Source organism: Lepisosteus oculatus, chromosome 29, assembly GCF_040954835.1.
Source record: "Lepisosteus oculatus isolate fLepOcu1 chromosome 29, fLepOcu1.hap2, whole genome shotgun sequence".
Taxonomy (NCBI): domain Eukaryota; kingdom Metazoa; phylum Chordata; class Actinopteri; order Semionotiformes; family Lepisosteidae; genus Lepisosteus; species Lepisosteus oculatus.
In genome coordinates, this window is record NC_090724.1 from 2,820,147 (window position 1) to 2,837,729 (window position 17,583).

Sequence of the window (17,583 nt, forward strand, 5' to 3'; positions counted from 1 at the left end):
TGTTTGAATTAAAAAACAAATTTAAATAATACAAAACCTACTTCTGTGGGCTGTAGGAGGACACAGGAGCATCTGAAGTAAGCCCACACAAACATGGGAAGAACATACAGACTCCACACAGACAGCATCACAGGAATTGAACCCAGGGCCCCAGAGCTAAGAGACAGCAAAGCTGCCCGCTGCACCACTGTGCTGGCCTGCCCAGCTACTCTGTTATGACTGTATTCCTAATCTTCTGCCTAGTAAAGCAATTCAGTGAGCAAAGGCCAGTTACTAGCAGGACTAAAGACGTTTAAGTGCCTCATGCGTTTACTGTCTAAATGGGCTCTATTAGAACTGGGACTTGGATTGGGGAATATAAAATCCCAGCCTCAAATCTGCCTGTCTTGAGCGGGTCTGTGGGTACACTGGCGGGATTTGACTCTGGTGGGATTTGGCTGCGTGTCCAGTCAGCTGCAGTTTTTGCAAATTGTCATTATCATGACAAGTTGCACAGCTTGAGCTGCAGGAAAAAAAAAATCACAAAAATCGCACACTGTTACAAACAACTGTTTAATAATGACTGTTATTATAAATGGAAGGTTGTGCAACAATGAAAAGGGTGACAGAATGGCAGTACAGTGGCTGGGGGCTTGCTGTGCATGGCCTTACAACGGAGATCAGAGGTACCTCTATTACAACCAGGCTACCATGTTCCAAAGGCAGCGCTACTGAAAATGGCTCACTGAACACAGAGATGTATGTAAATCTCCCAAAATAAATTGGCACTAGGCATTTTAAGCATTCAAGAGACTCACGATAGGCCACTCCACAGTGTGGGGTGCGATTTCTTTCCCTTTGAGCTATTTACAATCCAATACTTGTTAATGACGACATCTGTAAGCAGCAGTAGGGGTGTTTGCACAGGAAGCACCCCCACAGGAAATGGTACTGTGCATCTTTCAGTTAAACTTCACCCATGTTCCGTGCGGGTCACCGCCAGCTTATCTTGGGAGGGAAGCAGGTGTTGTCTTCATTTTGCCATCGAGCTCGCTTCTACTCGGCTTTCTTGGCTTTCCTCTTGCGCGTGCCCTCGTTGAGCTCCTCCCTGCTTTTGGCGGCAGGGGCGGGGGGCACTGCAGCAGGGTGGTGAGAGGCGTCGTGACCGTCACGGTGCTCTGCGCCTCCCGCTGGTGAGCCAAACAGCACGGGGCAGGTCAGGGACTCCAGCAGGGCAAAAGGAGAACCGTGGGAGTGAGTGGCAGTCATGAACACCTGTAACACAAGAGGAGAGGCGGTGGTGAACTACTGTAACACAAGAGGAGAGGCGGTGGTGAACTCCTGCAACACAAGGGGAGAGGCGGTGGTGAACTCCTGCAACACAAGAGGAGAGGCGGTGGTGAACTCCTGCAACACAAGAGGAGAGGCGGTGGTGAACTCCTGCAACACAAGAGGAGAGGCGGTGGTGTACATACAATGTTCAAATATACAGAAATGCATTCTTTGGTAGTGGTTTTGCTTTGTTTTTATCTAATCTGTTCCACAGATTCGAACACTGATAGTGCCTAAATTGACTCAAAATGACTAGAGTCTAAATAGTTTAGACTTTAATGTTCTTTATTTCTTTAAGTTTTTCATCTTGCTTTAAGCAAAATTCATTTAAAAATCAGTACCTATGTGCGTAGGTGAACGTGGTAAAAGACGTTGTGGCTGAAGCTTTCAAGCACAGTGCTGTTCACCACTTCTGCTTCGTGCAGAGAATGCTTTGTAGCAACAGAGGAGCCGAATTCGAACATCAGCACGAGGTTAATGGATGATTTTTACCCCGTGACAATGCACCTACCTGCCAGCTGCCTGAACACTGATGAATTCTCTGAGACGCAACCTAATCGTTTGGACCCCTGGAGGCCTTGAGGCCGTCTTTGTGTTTCTAATGGGCAGAGATGGGTGTCCCTCAGCCCCAAGAGGAAGAGGAAGATAAGCAGGTACCTTGGAGGTGGCCATGAAGAGCGTGAAGAGGCAGATGAGGGTGCTCTTGGAGACGGGGAGCCAGTGGGCCTCCTGCATGGTGAAGAGAATCGCTCCATACAAGCTGGCTTTGGTGGGGCTGAGGAGCACAAGACAGAGGAGCGTCAGCCATGGCAGCACTGACACTGACTTCCACAGCCGACCGATCACACTGTGTTTAAATCCCTCTGGAAATAAGGGAAATAAAGCCTTGTGCACAGTAGCGCTTTTCTGGACTCTCCACTCCACTGAAAGTGCTTTACAGGTAACAGGGACTCCCTCCTCCACCACCATCAGCAGCCCCATCTGGATGGTGCGGAGTCCGCCAGCATGCTCTCCGCACACCAGCTCTCTGGTAACTGGTAAAGGCCAGGTGGAAATGTGGCCAGGACACAGGGTTAGCACTCCTACTCTTCTCAAGAAGTGCCCTGAGATGACCTCGGTTTTACATTTCATCCGAAGGACGATGCCTATTTTACAGGGTGAGCGCCCCCTAGAATCACAAAGGTCTTCAACCCTCTACCTTCCTCGGTTTGCAACTGTACTGTGATAATCTATCAATACAGCTCAGTAACATGGAGTCCCAGTGCTGCTCCAACACAACTGCGTGCTTGTTTTGCAACATAAGATTGCAAGATGTAGCATTGTTGGATCCTTTGTTTATTTTAAATCACACTGGGTTACGTTGAAGTGGTTCGTTCTTTCAGTGTGACTAATATACATTATTTACTGAATCACTGGGAGAAACCCCAACTGCTAAGCAGGTTTAGCGAAAGCCCATCAACCAGCAAAGAGAGTGATGATGGCGACTAACTTACAATGACATGTGCATGATCTCATTGGTCTCAGGTCTCCACACGCCACGGATCAGCTGCTCAAAGTTGGCCATGAGAGCCACTCCAGAGCCTGTTGTAAGGTACAAGCAGAAAAGAGAAAACTTCTGATGCGTGCTTGCTTGGCTAGAGTCTATCTGCAACTAAAAAAGATGCAAGAAATTGTGTAATGATGATTCAGAAATATATATTAAAACATATGCCATTTCTTCTATATGGACGATACATCCCAGACAAATTGTTACAGAAATGTACACAATACAGAAACCTCCTGACAGCAATCAAAGTTGCTGAACCTCTTCGTACTCGAACGTAGGAGTTTCGGAGGAGTATTTCAAGCTATACGTTGAAACCAATTAAGTGCACATACATCTGGGACTGAAAGTCCAAACCATCTTTACACCAAGAGCTGAAGGCGTCTGGAACAAAGCAACCCAGTACTCTGGTAGCACCCGAATCTCAGGGACCCTTCAAGAAACCACCGTATGAGCTTCTTGCAAGAGTAAGATTGCAAAAAAAAAAGGCAGGACAGGCTGAATGGCCTCCACTTTTTTATAGCCTTTCTTGTGTCACACTTCAACCAAATCTCGAGGATTAAAAAAGACACAAAGAGAGATTTAATTCAGAAGGTCCTGAATTCACCATCATGGCAAAGGTGCTGTTCAAGGTGAAGGTCGCAAAGCAGGGCTGAGAACACAAGACCACTCTTGCCCCCGACAGGATTCCAGTCCTTGGAAGGACCAAGGAGAAATGGACACTTTGTAATAGCCGATCAAACAAGACAGGGTGTCAATGTCCTGAGAAGAACACGCAAACTCCACACACATGGTGCCCCAGCTGGGATTAAAACCCAGGACCCAAGAGCTGTGAGGCAACAGCACCAACAACCACTTCGCAAGGCCTCCCAAAACATGACATTAATAATAAAATTGAAGTGCTGCAGCATAGCATCGTCAAGCACAAAGTACTTGTGTGGGAGATCTGACTGAAGCTGATTTGCCGAGCTAGGCCAGCACAGCCTTCCTGAGACGTGCCACAGGCTGTATTGAAAGACCCAAGACCCCGGATCATTCATCTGATTAAAACTGCCTCCGTCGAGGCACAGTACCATGGGAAAGACGCCCACCTTTGACGTAGCCGGTGATGACCATGATGAAATAGCCGTGGTGGTAGGCGTGGTGGGCATGGTGGACCCCGGCGGCGATCTTCCTCACGCGGACCACCTCCTTCAGCGCCACCAGGATCATCTTGACTGGGAGGAAAGCCACACATTTGTAGAACAGGTTGAGGGGGCAAAAGAAAATGAGGTACCTTGCGGAAGAGGGAAAAGCAGAGGTTACTGGCACAGCTTGGCGTCTCTCCCACGCCGCGGCCCGCTGCAGTGCCCTGGTGCGTGTCAGAAGGGTTGCAGTCTTCCCTGTTGTGAGTATGTGACTAGACTGCTCTCAAGGGTTATGATGCTCATCTTGTTCTTTCTGTCCTGGGGGCGGCACAGTGGGGCAGCGGTCCACGTTACCGCCTCATGGGCCCCGGGTTCAATCTCAGACCTGTCTGTGTGGAGTTTGTATGCTCTCCCCATGTTAGAGTAGGTTTTGTTCCAGGTGCTGTGGTTTATCAATTCCACCCAATACTCACGGCAATATTAAAATTGGTTTCATTTACCTGAGTGCCTATCAGTTCCAGCTCAGATCATGTTAATATGATCTATCTGACTGTGTTTCAAAATCAATCCAGCAATATTTTTTCAATCATGGAAAAATGTAGATGTTGCTTGCTAGTGACTAATATGCCTTCATTTGCATACAGATTATACTTTGCACTTTGCACTAATCTGTGTCTACTACATGTAGTTGAAAAAATCACATTAATTGAAATCAAACTCAGAATTAAGCCTAGAGTTTAACGCAGTAATACTGTGCCACATCCTGTTGGAATTGTTATACAGAAAATCCAAAAAGCTCAAATGCAAACTAAAACACAGAACTAACAATGCCCCTCAGATTAAATAGACGTGCCTACAGCGTCTAGGACAGAAGTCAATCGAAGTCTTACAGTGAGTGTAAAGGAAAACCGTTACACGTCTGTCACTTCATAATTCTCTCAAGGGCTGTGGAAAGGAAGCAGTTTTGTTTGGAACTGTAATTCCTTGTAAGGTTTGATTCCTGAATCTATTGCCTTATATATCTTCTATATCCATTCTTCTGCATGAACAGTCTGTGGCAGGAGTTCTTGCCAATCTGCCTAAGATTTATTTAGTTTTTTTTGGAAGAGTGTAAAACCGACCAAAGTTCTAGTTATAATGAGTGTAACTGGAGCTAAATTTCCCAAAATCTCGCTTGGCTCTCATAGTGAGCTCATGTTTATATTCATTAGCCGGAATGGAATGTACGTAAAAAAGCATGAATCCACCTCAATCTCTATTAGACAGATTTTGTAAATATAGACATAACATTCTCATTGTATCCCATTTGTTAAAAACCATTTGTTGAAAAATAACCATGTTTAATCCATCTATCTATTTTCTAACCTGTTATTCAGCATCACATGGGAGATGACGCTTGCCCAGGCACGCAATGGGCACAAGGCAGAGTACACCCTGCACGGGATGCCAGTCTATTACAGGGCACACACAGACACACTCACTCATACCTGGCCCAGTTTTCCCAGAAAACAATTAACCTCCCAGGATGTCTTTGGACTGAGGGAGGAAACCAGAGCACCCAGAGGAAACCCATGCAAACACAAGGAGAACATGCAAACTTCACATAGATAGGACCCCAGGTCTGGAACTGAACCCAGAACCCCAGCACAGCACTGTCTCACCCTGATCATGTTTAAAACCAACAGGAAATCTCACTTTTAAAAAGTGACTGATAGAAGGCAGTTTGCTGTTTCCTTCAGAGAGTAGCTTAGTAGTAAATCTCTTTCTGCTCGTCCCCCTGTGAACTTACCAGACGGCTGTGGCCAGCAGAATGTGGCTGTTGTTGTTGAAGTAATCGATGGGAGAGTCTCCTAGCATGATGTCTGCGAGGATGTAGCTCCCGAAGCAGTACAGCATAGCACAGAGCCAGGAGGCCACTGGGCTTCGGCGGGACACCTCCACAGAGCCTGGGAGTGAAGAAACAGGGGCTGCACTGAAGCTGCACTGCCTGAGTCGTATTGTCTTCTCAGGCTGGACAAAATGGCAGACAGGACTTAATCGCCTAGCACATGGATCTTTAGCATGATCAACTTGCCGCCACACCTCTCAGATGCATTGATTACAGCATCCTGAAAGTGATCTTCCCTAAAAAATTTCAAACTTCTATTGTCAGCTTCTGAAAATACGAAACTTGGCCTCTTCCTGCTTGCTGGCAGGGAATACTGCCGGTTACGGTTTCTGGCTAGCTCGGCCAGTAGGGCATGAGACTCGTGATCTCAGGGCTGTGGGTTTGTGCCCAGTGTTGGGCAGTGCAGCTCACAACTGCAGCCCACTGAAGCTCAGCCGATGTGAGCCTGGTCAGTACCTGGACGGGGGACCTCCTGGGAAAAACTAAGGTTGCTGCTGGAAGTGGTTTTAGTGGGGCCAGCAGGGGGTCGCTCACCCTGTGGTCTGTGTGGGTCCTAACGCCCCAGTATAGTGACGGGGACACTGTATTGTAAACAGGCACCGTCCTTCGGATGAGACGTAAAGCCGAGGTCCTGACTCTCTGTGGTCATTAAAAATCCCAGGGTGTTTCTAGAAAAAAATAAGGGTGTTATCCCGGCTTCCTGGCCACATTTCCCCCTGGCCTTTACCCATCATAGCAAATTATGGACCTGGAGGAGAGTGCAAAAATACAGTAGCTGCCCAGAACATTTGTATGAGCAAGGATAGGATGTCATGAGGCAGTCTGTTAATATGCAAACAGCTGATTGCGATGGTGATATGCAAGGCAAACATAAAGGACAAAGGGGGTGATCCTGCCCCTGGATTGTGTAGTCACACTTCATGGCACAGCCTTAGGTAAAGCTAACAAAGGGAGGACGTTTGTTAATCTTTGCAGCCTCCACCCTGTCCTGTGAGAATTCTAGGTGGCCACAGATACCAGAAATAAAAACTTCATAGAATAAATGAGTTGCACCAAGAGCAGAAAACAGGAGCTGTTGAACTGTCTTCCTGCTCGCTGGACTATATATTATGATAATAAGTCCTTACATTTCTACAGCACTTCTCTGGACACTCCACTCAAAGAGCTATACAGGTAATGGGGACTTTTCTCTACCTCCACCATGTGCAGCCCCACCTGGATGATGCGACAGCAGCCAAAGAGCACCAGTCCGCTCCCCACACACCAGCTCTCCGTGGGGAGGAGAGCAGAGTGATGAAGCCAGTTCAGAAATGGGGATTATTAGGAGGCCACGATTGGTAAAGGCCAGGGGAAAATTTGGGACACTGAGATAACACCCCTTCTCTTTTTGAGACACACCTCAGGACTTTTAATAACCACAGAGCCAGGACCTTGCTTACACATCTCATCTGAAGGAAAGTGTCTTTCTTTTTTTACAGTATGTCCCCTTCTCTGTACTGGGCCATTAGGAACCACACAGACCACAGAGTGAGCGCCCCCTGGTACCACTCGCACCTCTTCCAGCAGCAGCCTTAGCTTTCCCAGGAGGTCTCCCATCCAGGTACTGGCCAGCCTCACACCTGCTGAGCTCCAGTGTGTTGCCGGTTGTGAGTCGCAGAGTGATTGCCTTTATCTCCTTCTTGGAAGAATGATTATCTGCAGCAATCTTCTGAATTTTAGCTAATTGCACAAACAGTTAAGCAGTGGAAAGAAAAACAATCTGAAGTAAACTATCTTTATTTGATCTTAGTTTGGCACTGAAATGTAACTGAAACACTTGTTAAAGGTTAGATTGTCAATGGCCTCACATGTACCAAAGGTTTTATTGCAATAAATGATCATTGCTTCTACGTGGGCCCCTCCGATCTTTGTCTTGCGTTGCAGACAGAAAATAAGGAACTGTGAGTCACCATATTACTTGTTTTGGGTCTGAGGCTCTCCGAGTCTCTTAAGCTGCAGAGATCCACACAAACAGGTGCTGTCATGTCGGCAGCAGAAGTAATGATTACCCTGCAGTTTATCTGAAAGCGATACCCTGAAATGTGGTCTAAAAATAAGCCGCACGCTGGCTGCCTGGCCTCATGGCCAATCAGGATAGCCTATAACCTTTGACCCTTCACACCCAACTAATCTCATTCATTGGATTTCCAGCAGTGAGTGAGCTGTGGCATGCGGGCCACTAGCATGTACAGTAAAATGTTCCTGGGATTATTCTAAGGGTTTTGCGTCCAAAACACAGGGGTATGTCTCACTGAGTTGCAGATTTTGTTTTTTTTCTCCTCTGATGCTTACTGACTGAAAACACGAGCTCTTCTGGGCTAGTGAAGGGGCTGAAGAGTTAAAGGTATATTTATCTATGAAGCAAGGGACCTTGGTTCTCTTTGCTTTTGCTACAATAATATAAAATCACATCAGCTATGAAGCCACTGTGAAGCACAAAGGGGTTCTTATGTCAATATACTGACTTAACCTCTGAAATATCATTATCCAATTTTCCCCTTTAATGAACAGTACAAGATTAAACCAATGGTTGTGGTCCTTCAGAGCTCATTACCAACATTGACAAGATCTGCAGGGTCACTTCCATTACAATCAGCAGCCACTGAAAACACAGCATAGCCAATGGGGTGTTCTTTCACCAAAAGCAGCCTATTTCAGAGTTATTTGTAGTGCAACCCAGAGGAAGTTCAGTCACAAAAGAAAACTGAACAACCTAATACAAACCAATCTTAATGTGTTGTCTGTGTTGCTCACTTAACCAGGACAGAATTAAGTGTGCACTTGCATGTGTGTGGATACCACTTCTCACAGTTCCTGCAATCTATACACGGACTGACAGCCGTGTAAAAGATTAACTGTTTTTCCTGTTGTGATATTTTATGTAATACAGGCTAAACCATTCAGTTCTAAGATTTCTTATGAGTTAAAACTGAGAACGCAACTGTTGTGCGGATTTCAGAAACGGAAGAAAATAATTATTCTTTAATTAGAATAACTCTTAGGAAAAGTGCTGTTTATTGTGTAGCAATATTAGAAACAGGAGATATCTGGTGTGTCAACTCCCCTGAGTTTCATTTAACCTGTTACTTTTCTTGGCATCTCTTCCCTGAGCTCTAGATGTCTGATTCAATTACGTTTCTGACTTTGCAAAATACTTGCAGAGTGAAGATATGTTAATGAAGATTGCCTTTATTAACTAGCCACTGACTGATCATCGTCAAGAACACTTCAATAGCGTAATGGAAGCGACTAGACAAAACCATTTCACATCTATTGCAGAACACCTTCTGAAAATAACCTCAAGGTTCCTGTTTGTCCCAGTTATCTATAGAAACGTACAGGACGTCTAAAGGTTATTTTCGTCTATAGGTTATTTGCGAGCTATTCTCCTGCTGCGGATAGGCGCTCATGAGAATTAAACTGCACGAATGCCCTCTCGCTCAGAGGACACTGAAGCGCGCCTCGGCAGGATTTCACAGGGTTATTAGTCTGACCTGGCTTTCCACGCTGACCTCTTTGGCCAAGGAAAGCGCGCTGGATTTGTCGGTTATGTTCATTTCTGAGCCAGCACGGGGTTTCACAAGCTCGCCAGACGCTAAGGAACGCGACACGGGGAGTAAAAAACTTTTACATCTTACTAGAGACTGAACAAGAAGAAGCGTCTCTGGCGGTCTGAACTTTGGGCCGCGCGAGCTTCCTGGGTGCCTCTATTTAAGGAAATTCTATTTATTGCACGTTCTGTCACTAGAGCCTAGGAATGCGCTGTGCCTCTATCCGATTTCAATAGGACTGCTTCGAAAAAGTACTTTAATTCACGTAAAATTACGATCTAGAATGCGAATTCCCTCACCGACAAAAGGGCATGCAGGGTTGTCTTTTTTTGTGTTTTCAGGCACAAGTTATTTGGTCATTGATTTTGGTTGGCTTGGCAGTTATTTCTTATTGTAAAAAAATGATTTAATTGTAATTTTCAGCAATCCCTTTACCATGCATGCAATTAACTAACAAACGAACTCAAACGATTTTTATTTTTACTGGATTATTTTTTGTTTTTTCAACAAAAAGGCTAAGTTTAATCATTTGAATCTATCAATTAAGGTAGATATTAGTTATAAAATGCTTTATTCCGTTGCCCTGCCTTCACTGCAAAGCAGTGCGCCTGTAATACATATACGCATATCTTACGATATGTAAATACAGTATATGTATTTGAATATCTATCATTAAATGCAAGTTCACTTTAGAAAGAATCCTCCGCATACATTCCAAAATAATAACACCCCAAGTGACGACCCGGAAGAAAGTTATTGAAGTTAGTAAAGATGTTATCTGTCACATACACACGCACACGAGCAGCAGAAGACATTATTAAAAGATGTTACTGACCTGGTTCGTATTTGAGGTAGAGTATGGATACTATATAATAAGCAAGATCAAATACTGGAAACATGGACATTTTTGCAAAATACTGGGCAACTTCGCCCACGTTTAGAGCGCCTAGCACTTCCATATTTTAACAAATACGAAGAGATGTGTAACAGTCGCGTTGTCTATTTTTTAAATTTTGTAAATCAGATGGCGGTTCCCCCCCAGTCTGTGACCCGCTGCGTAGCCCCCGGTTTCCACGAGTAAAAAGTCTTTCACCCGAGCTCGGCTATTAATACAGCTTCAGTCTGCCCGTCTGTAGAAATTGCTTCAAGGGTCTCGGCAGCCCCAGTCGCATGACGTCACTCTCCGGGTACAAGCAGTCCCACCTCCGCGACCAAGCGCGCTGAATATTATTTGCAGCGTGGGTGACCGGTTCAGCTCTGGTCCCCGCTGCAAGGCGAGCTCAGTGCGCGGGTTTTCACCGCTGGTCCTGCGTTTGGATACCGAGCCATGTGGAGCCTTCCGCTGTCCACTGAGAAGGAGAAACCGCGGTGCTGAGGGTGGCTTCTCATTCTCTCGCCAAGTGTGCGCTACAGCCTCGGCGCACGACAGATCTGGGAGACAATGCTGTTCTTGCACGGGGATTATGTATTAAGGTGCTCTGCTTGAATTCGAGGCGTTGTGTAACCCACACCCGGATAGACAACCATTATTTAACATGGCTCGTTTTCAACACTCTTTCAACATATTTAACCTCTCGATTAGCCTTGATTAAGCTTCATAGCTGTCTACATGAAACATTTTTGATCCTGTGTAGTGGTATACACAAGAAGATCAAAGCTGAAAATAAAAGACACCTTAAGGGAGTTCTCCACCGTCCTCACTGGTGTCCGTGACAAGGCTCAGCTGATTCTGCTACCGCGCTTGGCACGCAGCGATGAAGTTCACCCTGCCTGATGGAATCGACAAGAATCGACTCGTGTCGAGCTGTAGAAAAGCGATTAAAATAAACACTTGTGGACGCAGAAAAATACAATCCTGAAAACTCAAGGGTGGCATCTTGTAGGTTGAAAAAGACGTTAATTTGGTTTTTAAGCACTGACCGTTTAATTGATCTTTAATTCAACGCACCCACAAGTTCAAGTGACAATGGTTCTAGGTAGTTCGTTACGCGCCGTTTACGATGCAAATCACTTGGAGAACGACTCTTTTGTTTTTGAATCATTTGTTAAGCAAATTCCATGCTCACATATCCCACAACCTACCAGAATCATTAGTCGGTATCAATCATGGCTGACTTCATGACGACTTCTATAGATTTTTACAGTGTCTTCTTCAAATAAAGGTAGTGGGTGTCGAGAAATTATTTCCAATGCATATTAGACTATTGTGGAATCGATCCATTATAAGACTATTAGACACAGGTTTACTGTTTACATGTTAATTCGTTACAGTTTCAGAGCGACTTTAAAATTCTGTTCTATTTTCAAATTATCTGGGGATCACGGGGCCAGGAGCCCTTGCAGGTATATAGAAATGCAAAGGAACAAGTAAAGGTTTATTCCCCGCTGAAAGGAGAAGAAAAGAAACAGGTTTCGGCCGTGGGGCCTTCTTCGGGTGTATAGAAACTGACTTCTCGGCAAGTAACAGGTAGGATTAAGTTGGGGGGAAAGACGGTAAAAGGTTCCCAAAACAGGAAGCCTACAGCCATGATCGCGACAGCTGACGAGTAAATCTCCACCAGCCTGTCTCCCGTCTCGTCAGGCCACGGATTACAATCCAGGTGGAGGTGCAGTACCGGGCGGAGGCGTGTTTTAGATAGGAGTCTAATGGATCGATCTGCGAAAGTGTTGCTCGTACAAAAGAGCAGGCACGAATCTGCCGTGAATATACCAGTGCATCCCCCGGGAGGGAAAGGAACTGCTTCCAAGAACAAATTCCACGCGACAGAAAGAGGAAGACGAGAATCACTAGCACGCTGTTTTGAAAACGTCAGAAGGGCCCGTTAAGTCCTTTTGGTGCAAGTGCTCCATTCTGTCTTTTTGTTTTTATTTTAGTCAGCTGACACCTTTATCCAACGCGACATACCATGTAGTGCGAGATTAGAAACAGGATTGATCACAATCTAGAATGGGGAAAAAATAAATTAAATAGGATAGCTTTGCTGTAACAATAATACACAGGCCAGAAACTAAACTTTAAAACAAGGATCTATTTTAAATTCAATCCAAATGCATAATAAGATACATTAATATAAGATATGGATCGAATAAATGCTTTGTTCAACTTTAATGTCTTCCGAATCACTTCAGTCAATTACTACGAGCCATTCAAAGTTGCAGACTACAGTCTCCGAAATGCACCGCGCTCTCCTGTTTTCAAGCACTTCCTGCTTTCCTGCTTTGAACCAGGAAGTTGTGTTTCTCAAGCAAACCTGAAAGGTCTCGATGCTCCCGCCTCCCCCCCCCACAATAATTGGACGATATATGGAAAAGTCGGCGTTTATTGGTTCACAGGAAATCAATCACAGCAGCCGGGGTTGGGTGTAGATGTTTTCTTGGTGAGCTGGACGAAAATGATCGGCGATATATTGCTGTTCGGGTAAATACTTGCCACTTTTTTTTGTGTTTATATTGATTTTCGATGTTTTCTTTAAGGTATGTAGTTTCACAGAAGGCTATTAGAGGAAAACATTTCTATCGCTTAGTTATACGTCAGTATTTTATTTTTAACAGCGTGGTTCCTATTTGCCTCGCAGGTATTTAAATAACTTTTTAAAACGCTATTTTGTGACATGTTTCAGTTTGCAAAGAGTGAAGTGTTCAACAGAAGCTCTGTTGTACAGAGTGACGTGTACTCTACAGGCTCCGGTATGTACTGTCGCTGTAGTCAACATGGCTTTTGAAGGGATTGTTGGAGGCTTAAGCCTATGATATATTACGTTTACTGTTGCAGTGACATGCAGCAGTTTTGGATCACTCGTAATCAGTGTCTCATTCGACACATTTTGATATCCGCAGCTGGTCACCCGCCTTCGTTACCACATTGAAATGGAAACATTGAAAGACTAGAAAAGTGTCACAGCCTCCCGACACATACAGGTTACACCCCTTTTGTGTTTGGGTGTTTGACGTAATAAGAATTCCTCACACCTATATAGCGCCTTTCTGGGCACTCCATTCAAAGCGCTCTACAAGTAATGGGGACTCCCCTTCAACTCTACCAGTGTGTAGCCCCCACCTGGATGACGCACCAGTGCACTCACCACACATCAGCTCTCAGTTGGGGAGGATAGCAGAGTAATGAAGCCACTTCTTAGATGGTGATTATTAGAAGGAGGCCATGATTGGTAAAGGCCAGGGGGAAATTAATTGTTAGCTTTTATTCTTGTCTGCAGTCAGACTTTTTCCGCAGTTTATCTCTAGTTCTGTTGCATGCTATGGTTTAAAGGAGGGTGGGTTAAGAGGAATTTCTTTAGAAAGGTCTTCCTCTATGATCAGAAAAAGCGCTACTGTTGTGGGCATATTCCTAACAATGGGTTTGTCATAACAACTGGTGCTGTTTTTTTTTCTTGTAGGACATTGCTCATGAATGCAGGAGCAGTCCTAAATTTTAAACTGTAAGTAACGTTTGTGCAATATTTTTATTAGTGGAAGAATTACTGTTGAGCCATTTTTACCATCTGGTAACTGGTTTTAACAGTGTCCTCATTTTAATGGGTAATTCCACTTTAGTGAAGTCCAGAATTTTGAAGTATCTATAGCATTTAATGCAGCAGTAAAACAAACCATGTTAAAATGATTTCAAGATGACTTGGCCTTATAAGGAGAAGATCCTGAAGAAAAATCTTATGGCTTTCCCCTGTATTAACAAATAATGCAGTGGCCAAAATATAGGAGTATTGTAAAAATACCAGTTTACTAGTGATATTTAATCCAGTTCTACAGTATTAGCAGTTAGGTGGACAATCTCTGTGGTCTCTTCACCTGATTTGAACTTTTTTTTCCCCCATTTCTTACAAAATGAAGGAGATAAAGTCCTAGAAAATATTGTGTCTGAGTCTGCAATGTCATTAAACAAACCAGTGTTTGAAATTCTATTTTCTCTTGTGCCACAGAAAGAAGAGAGAGTCTCAAGCATTCGGAGATGAGTCCCATGGCCCTACAACAGGTAACAAGAAATCAACAGTCTGCTTTTCTGTTGCCTCTGGATATGTGTATCAGTAGTAGGTGTAGCGCCAACATGATACAATTTCCCCACTGGAAGTTAAATTTGAGAGATTAATGCTGGTTAGTCCTATCTGGTCAGTATAGAAATGTAGTGTTCAATATAGAATTTTAGGATGGGGTGGAATCTGACTGAATGGGGGGCGCTCACGGCACGGTTCATTTCTGAGATGCACAGCTCTTGCAGCTAGTCTACCTTGTCTTGCATGCAGTGCATGTAGCTGAATAATGAAATGGGCCATTTAGTTTGGTTTCTATGAGGTTTTAATAGCTTTTAGAGAGTTACATTACAGCCAAGCAGTTGGAAAAGAGAGTGTCAATCAGAGCATCAGTGCAAAGTGAGGAAGAACATTCCAATGGCTATCAGCATGCTACATATTACACTGTTTAACCTGAAATAAGACATCATATTTTTTTCTTTCGTTTTTAAAGGAGACAACATCCGGGAGTTTCTTTTGAGTCTCCGCTATTTCCGGATCTTTATTGCCTTATGGAACATTTTTATGATGTTTTGCATGATCTTGTAAGTACCGTTTTTCCCGTGATTGGCAGTTTTTGCTGTGTAACTGTGTACTGTTGTCTTTAAACACTTTAACTACTCATATTGCAATGTACAGAGAATGTGTTTTAAGAACAGGAATGTGATGTTAGTTTTCAGTTCTTTCACCAGGTTTTCAGACAGTTATTGACAATAACAATTACAGTAATTAAAATACAAGATGTTGAGGGAGAATTCCTCCTCTTACATTTTTGAGTTGACCTGTGGTGTTTTTCCTTTCTGAAAATCTTTGAATGATTTTAATTATCATGCATATATTTAGTAGCACACAAAGGTAAATGAGAACATATTATCTTGTTTTACTCCAGCAGTATAAAATATTGTTGCCATGTTCTATATTCCTCCTTTTCTGATCAGGTTCTTGTGGAGTAACCTCTGCTACTGCTCAGAATAATTTGGTCCTGTTTTATTTTTTTTTCACAGGTTATTTGGATCGTAAGGATGAGCTGTAACAAGAAGATGCACAAAACCATACCTACATGAATTACCTCCCACACAAGACTTTTTATACATGAACATTTCTGGGTATAAGACTACTTGTCATAAGAGTTAAAGGGCTTTCTAAATGCTACACACATCACTTTATATATGTAATTGGAATTCTTACACTGTTTACTCTTCTGGTACCCCATTTTTATAATTTGAAGTGTCTTTTCCTCCCCAATGTTGAATGCCAAATGCTCACCTTCTCCAGTGATGCAGATTAAAAAAAGTGAGCATGTCCCAGTCTTTCCAGCTGGAACACTCTTTTTGCCCTGAGACGTAAGTACTTGAGAAAGGTGGAGTTCTGTAGTGTTAGATGGCTGTGCTCGGCTCACACAGTCTCTACACAGCTACACCTGAAGCCTGCTTGCTGTGGTTTCATGGGGTGTGAACATGGGGCACTTTTTTATTTCTTCCTTAATATCTCGGCTCCCAGCTTTGTGTGCCCATTCAAGATCCCCATGTGTGTAGTTTGTTCAAAGCACATGTTCCCTGTAGCCAGGCTCACGCCTTGCAGACAGCAATGATTATTTAGTTATCGAACAGACCAGGCTACTTAGTTATCTTAAAGCATTGCGAACATCAAGGGACCAGATATCTGAAACAAATCTTAGGGTATTGTTTACACATCTGTATCTGTAGCCTATAATGTAAACTTTTTTGAGTTAATTGGTTGTATAATCATGATGCAAATCTCCCTTCATCCCCAATGATCTCTATTAAACCTCTATTGTCTCATGTTTATGTAAATATAAATCTGTACATTGTGACTTATATTTGTGACTCATTATTGTTTTAAAGTATGCTGACTTTTGTTGAAAAATTAGAAGGAAAAACTTGACTACAGTATAGATGTGAAATACTCAAATTAATCAAAATATGCTCTCAAATCTTGTCATTTGTTAGGGTACCGAATGTGACCTATGGTTCTCTAATCACATGCACCTTATTTTTGTTTTATGTTTTTATACTATAACTGGCCAACTTTGTATACTGATGTCATTAACTTCATACCCTTATCTGATAAAATAGCATTTATTTGGATTTTAAAAACCCTAATCTGAATTTTCAAAAGCATTTGTCAAATATTTCCTTCTACCTTTTTCTAAAATGACGTGCAGTTCAGTGTGGTGAAAAGTGGCCTGTTGATGGAGCCAAGTACCAGTACTCCATAACCCTTATAAAGACCTTGTCGTTGGTTATCAGTGGGTATTCCGATAATTTAAGTATTTAAACTGTTATGTACTGTGTAACATAAATAGAAGTGCTTTAACCCGCAGTCATTTGTTATAGAGAAGCCAGCAGGGGGCGTTCTTCCCAAACGATATAAGGCAATCCCATATGTTTAGGTTGGACTGTGTTTCAGAACAAATAGAAGTACGACACAGATACGTACAGCAATAAGAGCTGCATGTCGTGAATGTGCATGAGAAAATAAGCCAATTGTTTAACTGACTACTCGTGTTGGACGAAAATTAGAAAACACTAAGACCTCCCTAGTTTGACGCATTATCCTTCTGTTTTTAAAAATGCTATATGAGAAATTCCTAGATTTGTTTTTGTTTTCAGAAACAATAGGAAAACGTACATTAGATTTCTGCATTTACTTTTCGTTTTATCTAGAACAGCTCGTGTTTTGTTGGGTCATTTTGTAGGTAGCTTTTCTTGTTGTTTTTTTCCACCCCAGTTCCACGTATTATGTCCCTGATTTAATTACAGCTTCCACTTCTTCAACAGTCGAAGCCGTGTCTGTTTTTAAATGTTCAAACCCAGTTTATCGCTGTATCCTGGTATAGAAATTCAGTTTTATGGAGGACGCAGACTCTCCCTCTTCCCACCCCAGCCAGTGCCTAGATGACTAGAAAGTACGAGTAATTGCATTAAATCGAGAAATTTCGGCTGTGGCGTGAAAACTGCGCGGCGGGGCTGTGACTTTTTTTCTTCGCAGTTCATGTGAGAATCGGGACCTGGGCTTGCACGTAATCCAGGGCAGACGTTAGCTTAAAACGAGAGGCCGGTCTGTATCTCGGCTCCATGCT

At 43.4% G+C, this 17,583-nt stretch overlaps 2 protein-coding genes across 2 annotated transcripts; one reads left to right on the top strand and one right to left on the bottom strand.

The window, feature by feature from the left end:
- Nucleotides 1–538: 538 nt before the first annotated feature.
- tmem38a (transmembrane protein 38A) lies at nt 539–10,819 on the bottom strand. The gene is made up of 6 exons (XM_006639792.3): nt 10,295–10,819; nt 5,771–5,927; nt 3,946–4,130; nt 2,805–2,892; nt 1,969–2,086; nt 539–1,254 (listed from the first exon to the last, which is right to left on the bottom strand). Exons 1-6 carry the CDS (start codon nt 10,416–10,418, stop codon nt 1,036–1,038), a joined length of 891 nt encoding a protein of 296 aa, XP_006639855.2. The 5' UTR covers nt 10,419–10,819; the 3' UTR covers nt 539–1,035.
- A 1,952-nt stretch (nt 10,820–12,771) lies between these two features.
- smim7 (small integral membrane protein 7) lies at nt 12,772–16,318 on the top strand. The gene is made up of 5 exons (XM_006639929.3): nt 12,772–12,877; nt 13,854–13,895; nt 14,394–14,446; nt 14,935–15,025; nt 15,485–16,318. The coding sequence occupies exons 1-5, from the start codon at nt 12,852–12,854 to the stop codon at nt 15,498–15,500; spliced, it is 228 nt and encodes a 75-aa protein (XP_006639992.2). The 5' UTR covers nt 12,772–12,851; the 3' UTR covers nt 15,501–16,318.
- Nucleotides 16,319–17,583: the final 1,265 nt, after the last annotated feature.

Coding starts and splice junctions, on each gene's coding strand:
- smim7 (XM_006639929.3), top strand. CDS start 12,852: ATGATCGGCGATATATTGCTGTTCGG. Junction 12,878..13,853: donor GGCGATATATTGCTGTTCGG/GTAAATACTTGC, acceptor TTTTTCTTGTAG/GACATTGCTCATGAATGCAG. Junction 14,447..14,934: donor GTCCCATGGCCCTACAACAG/GTAACAAGAAAT, acceptor TCGTTTTTAAAG/GAGACAACATCCGGGAGTTT.
- tmem38a (XM_006639792.3), bottom strand. CDS start 10,418: ATGGAAGTGCTAGGCGCTCTAAACGTGGGCGAAGTTGCCCAGTATTTT. Junction 4,131..5,770: donor CTGCTGGCCACAGCCGTCTG/GTAAGTTCACAG, acceptor CTCTTCCGCAAG/GTACCTCATTTTCTTTTGCC. Junction 1,255..1,968: donor TCTTCATGGCCACCTCCAAG/GTACCTGCTTAT, acceptor CTTGTGTTACAG/GTGTTCATGACTGCCACTCA.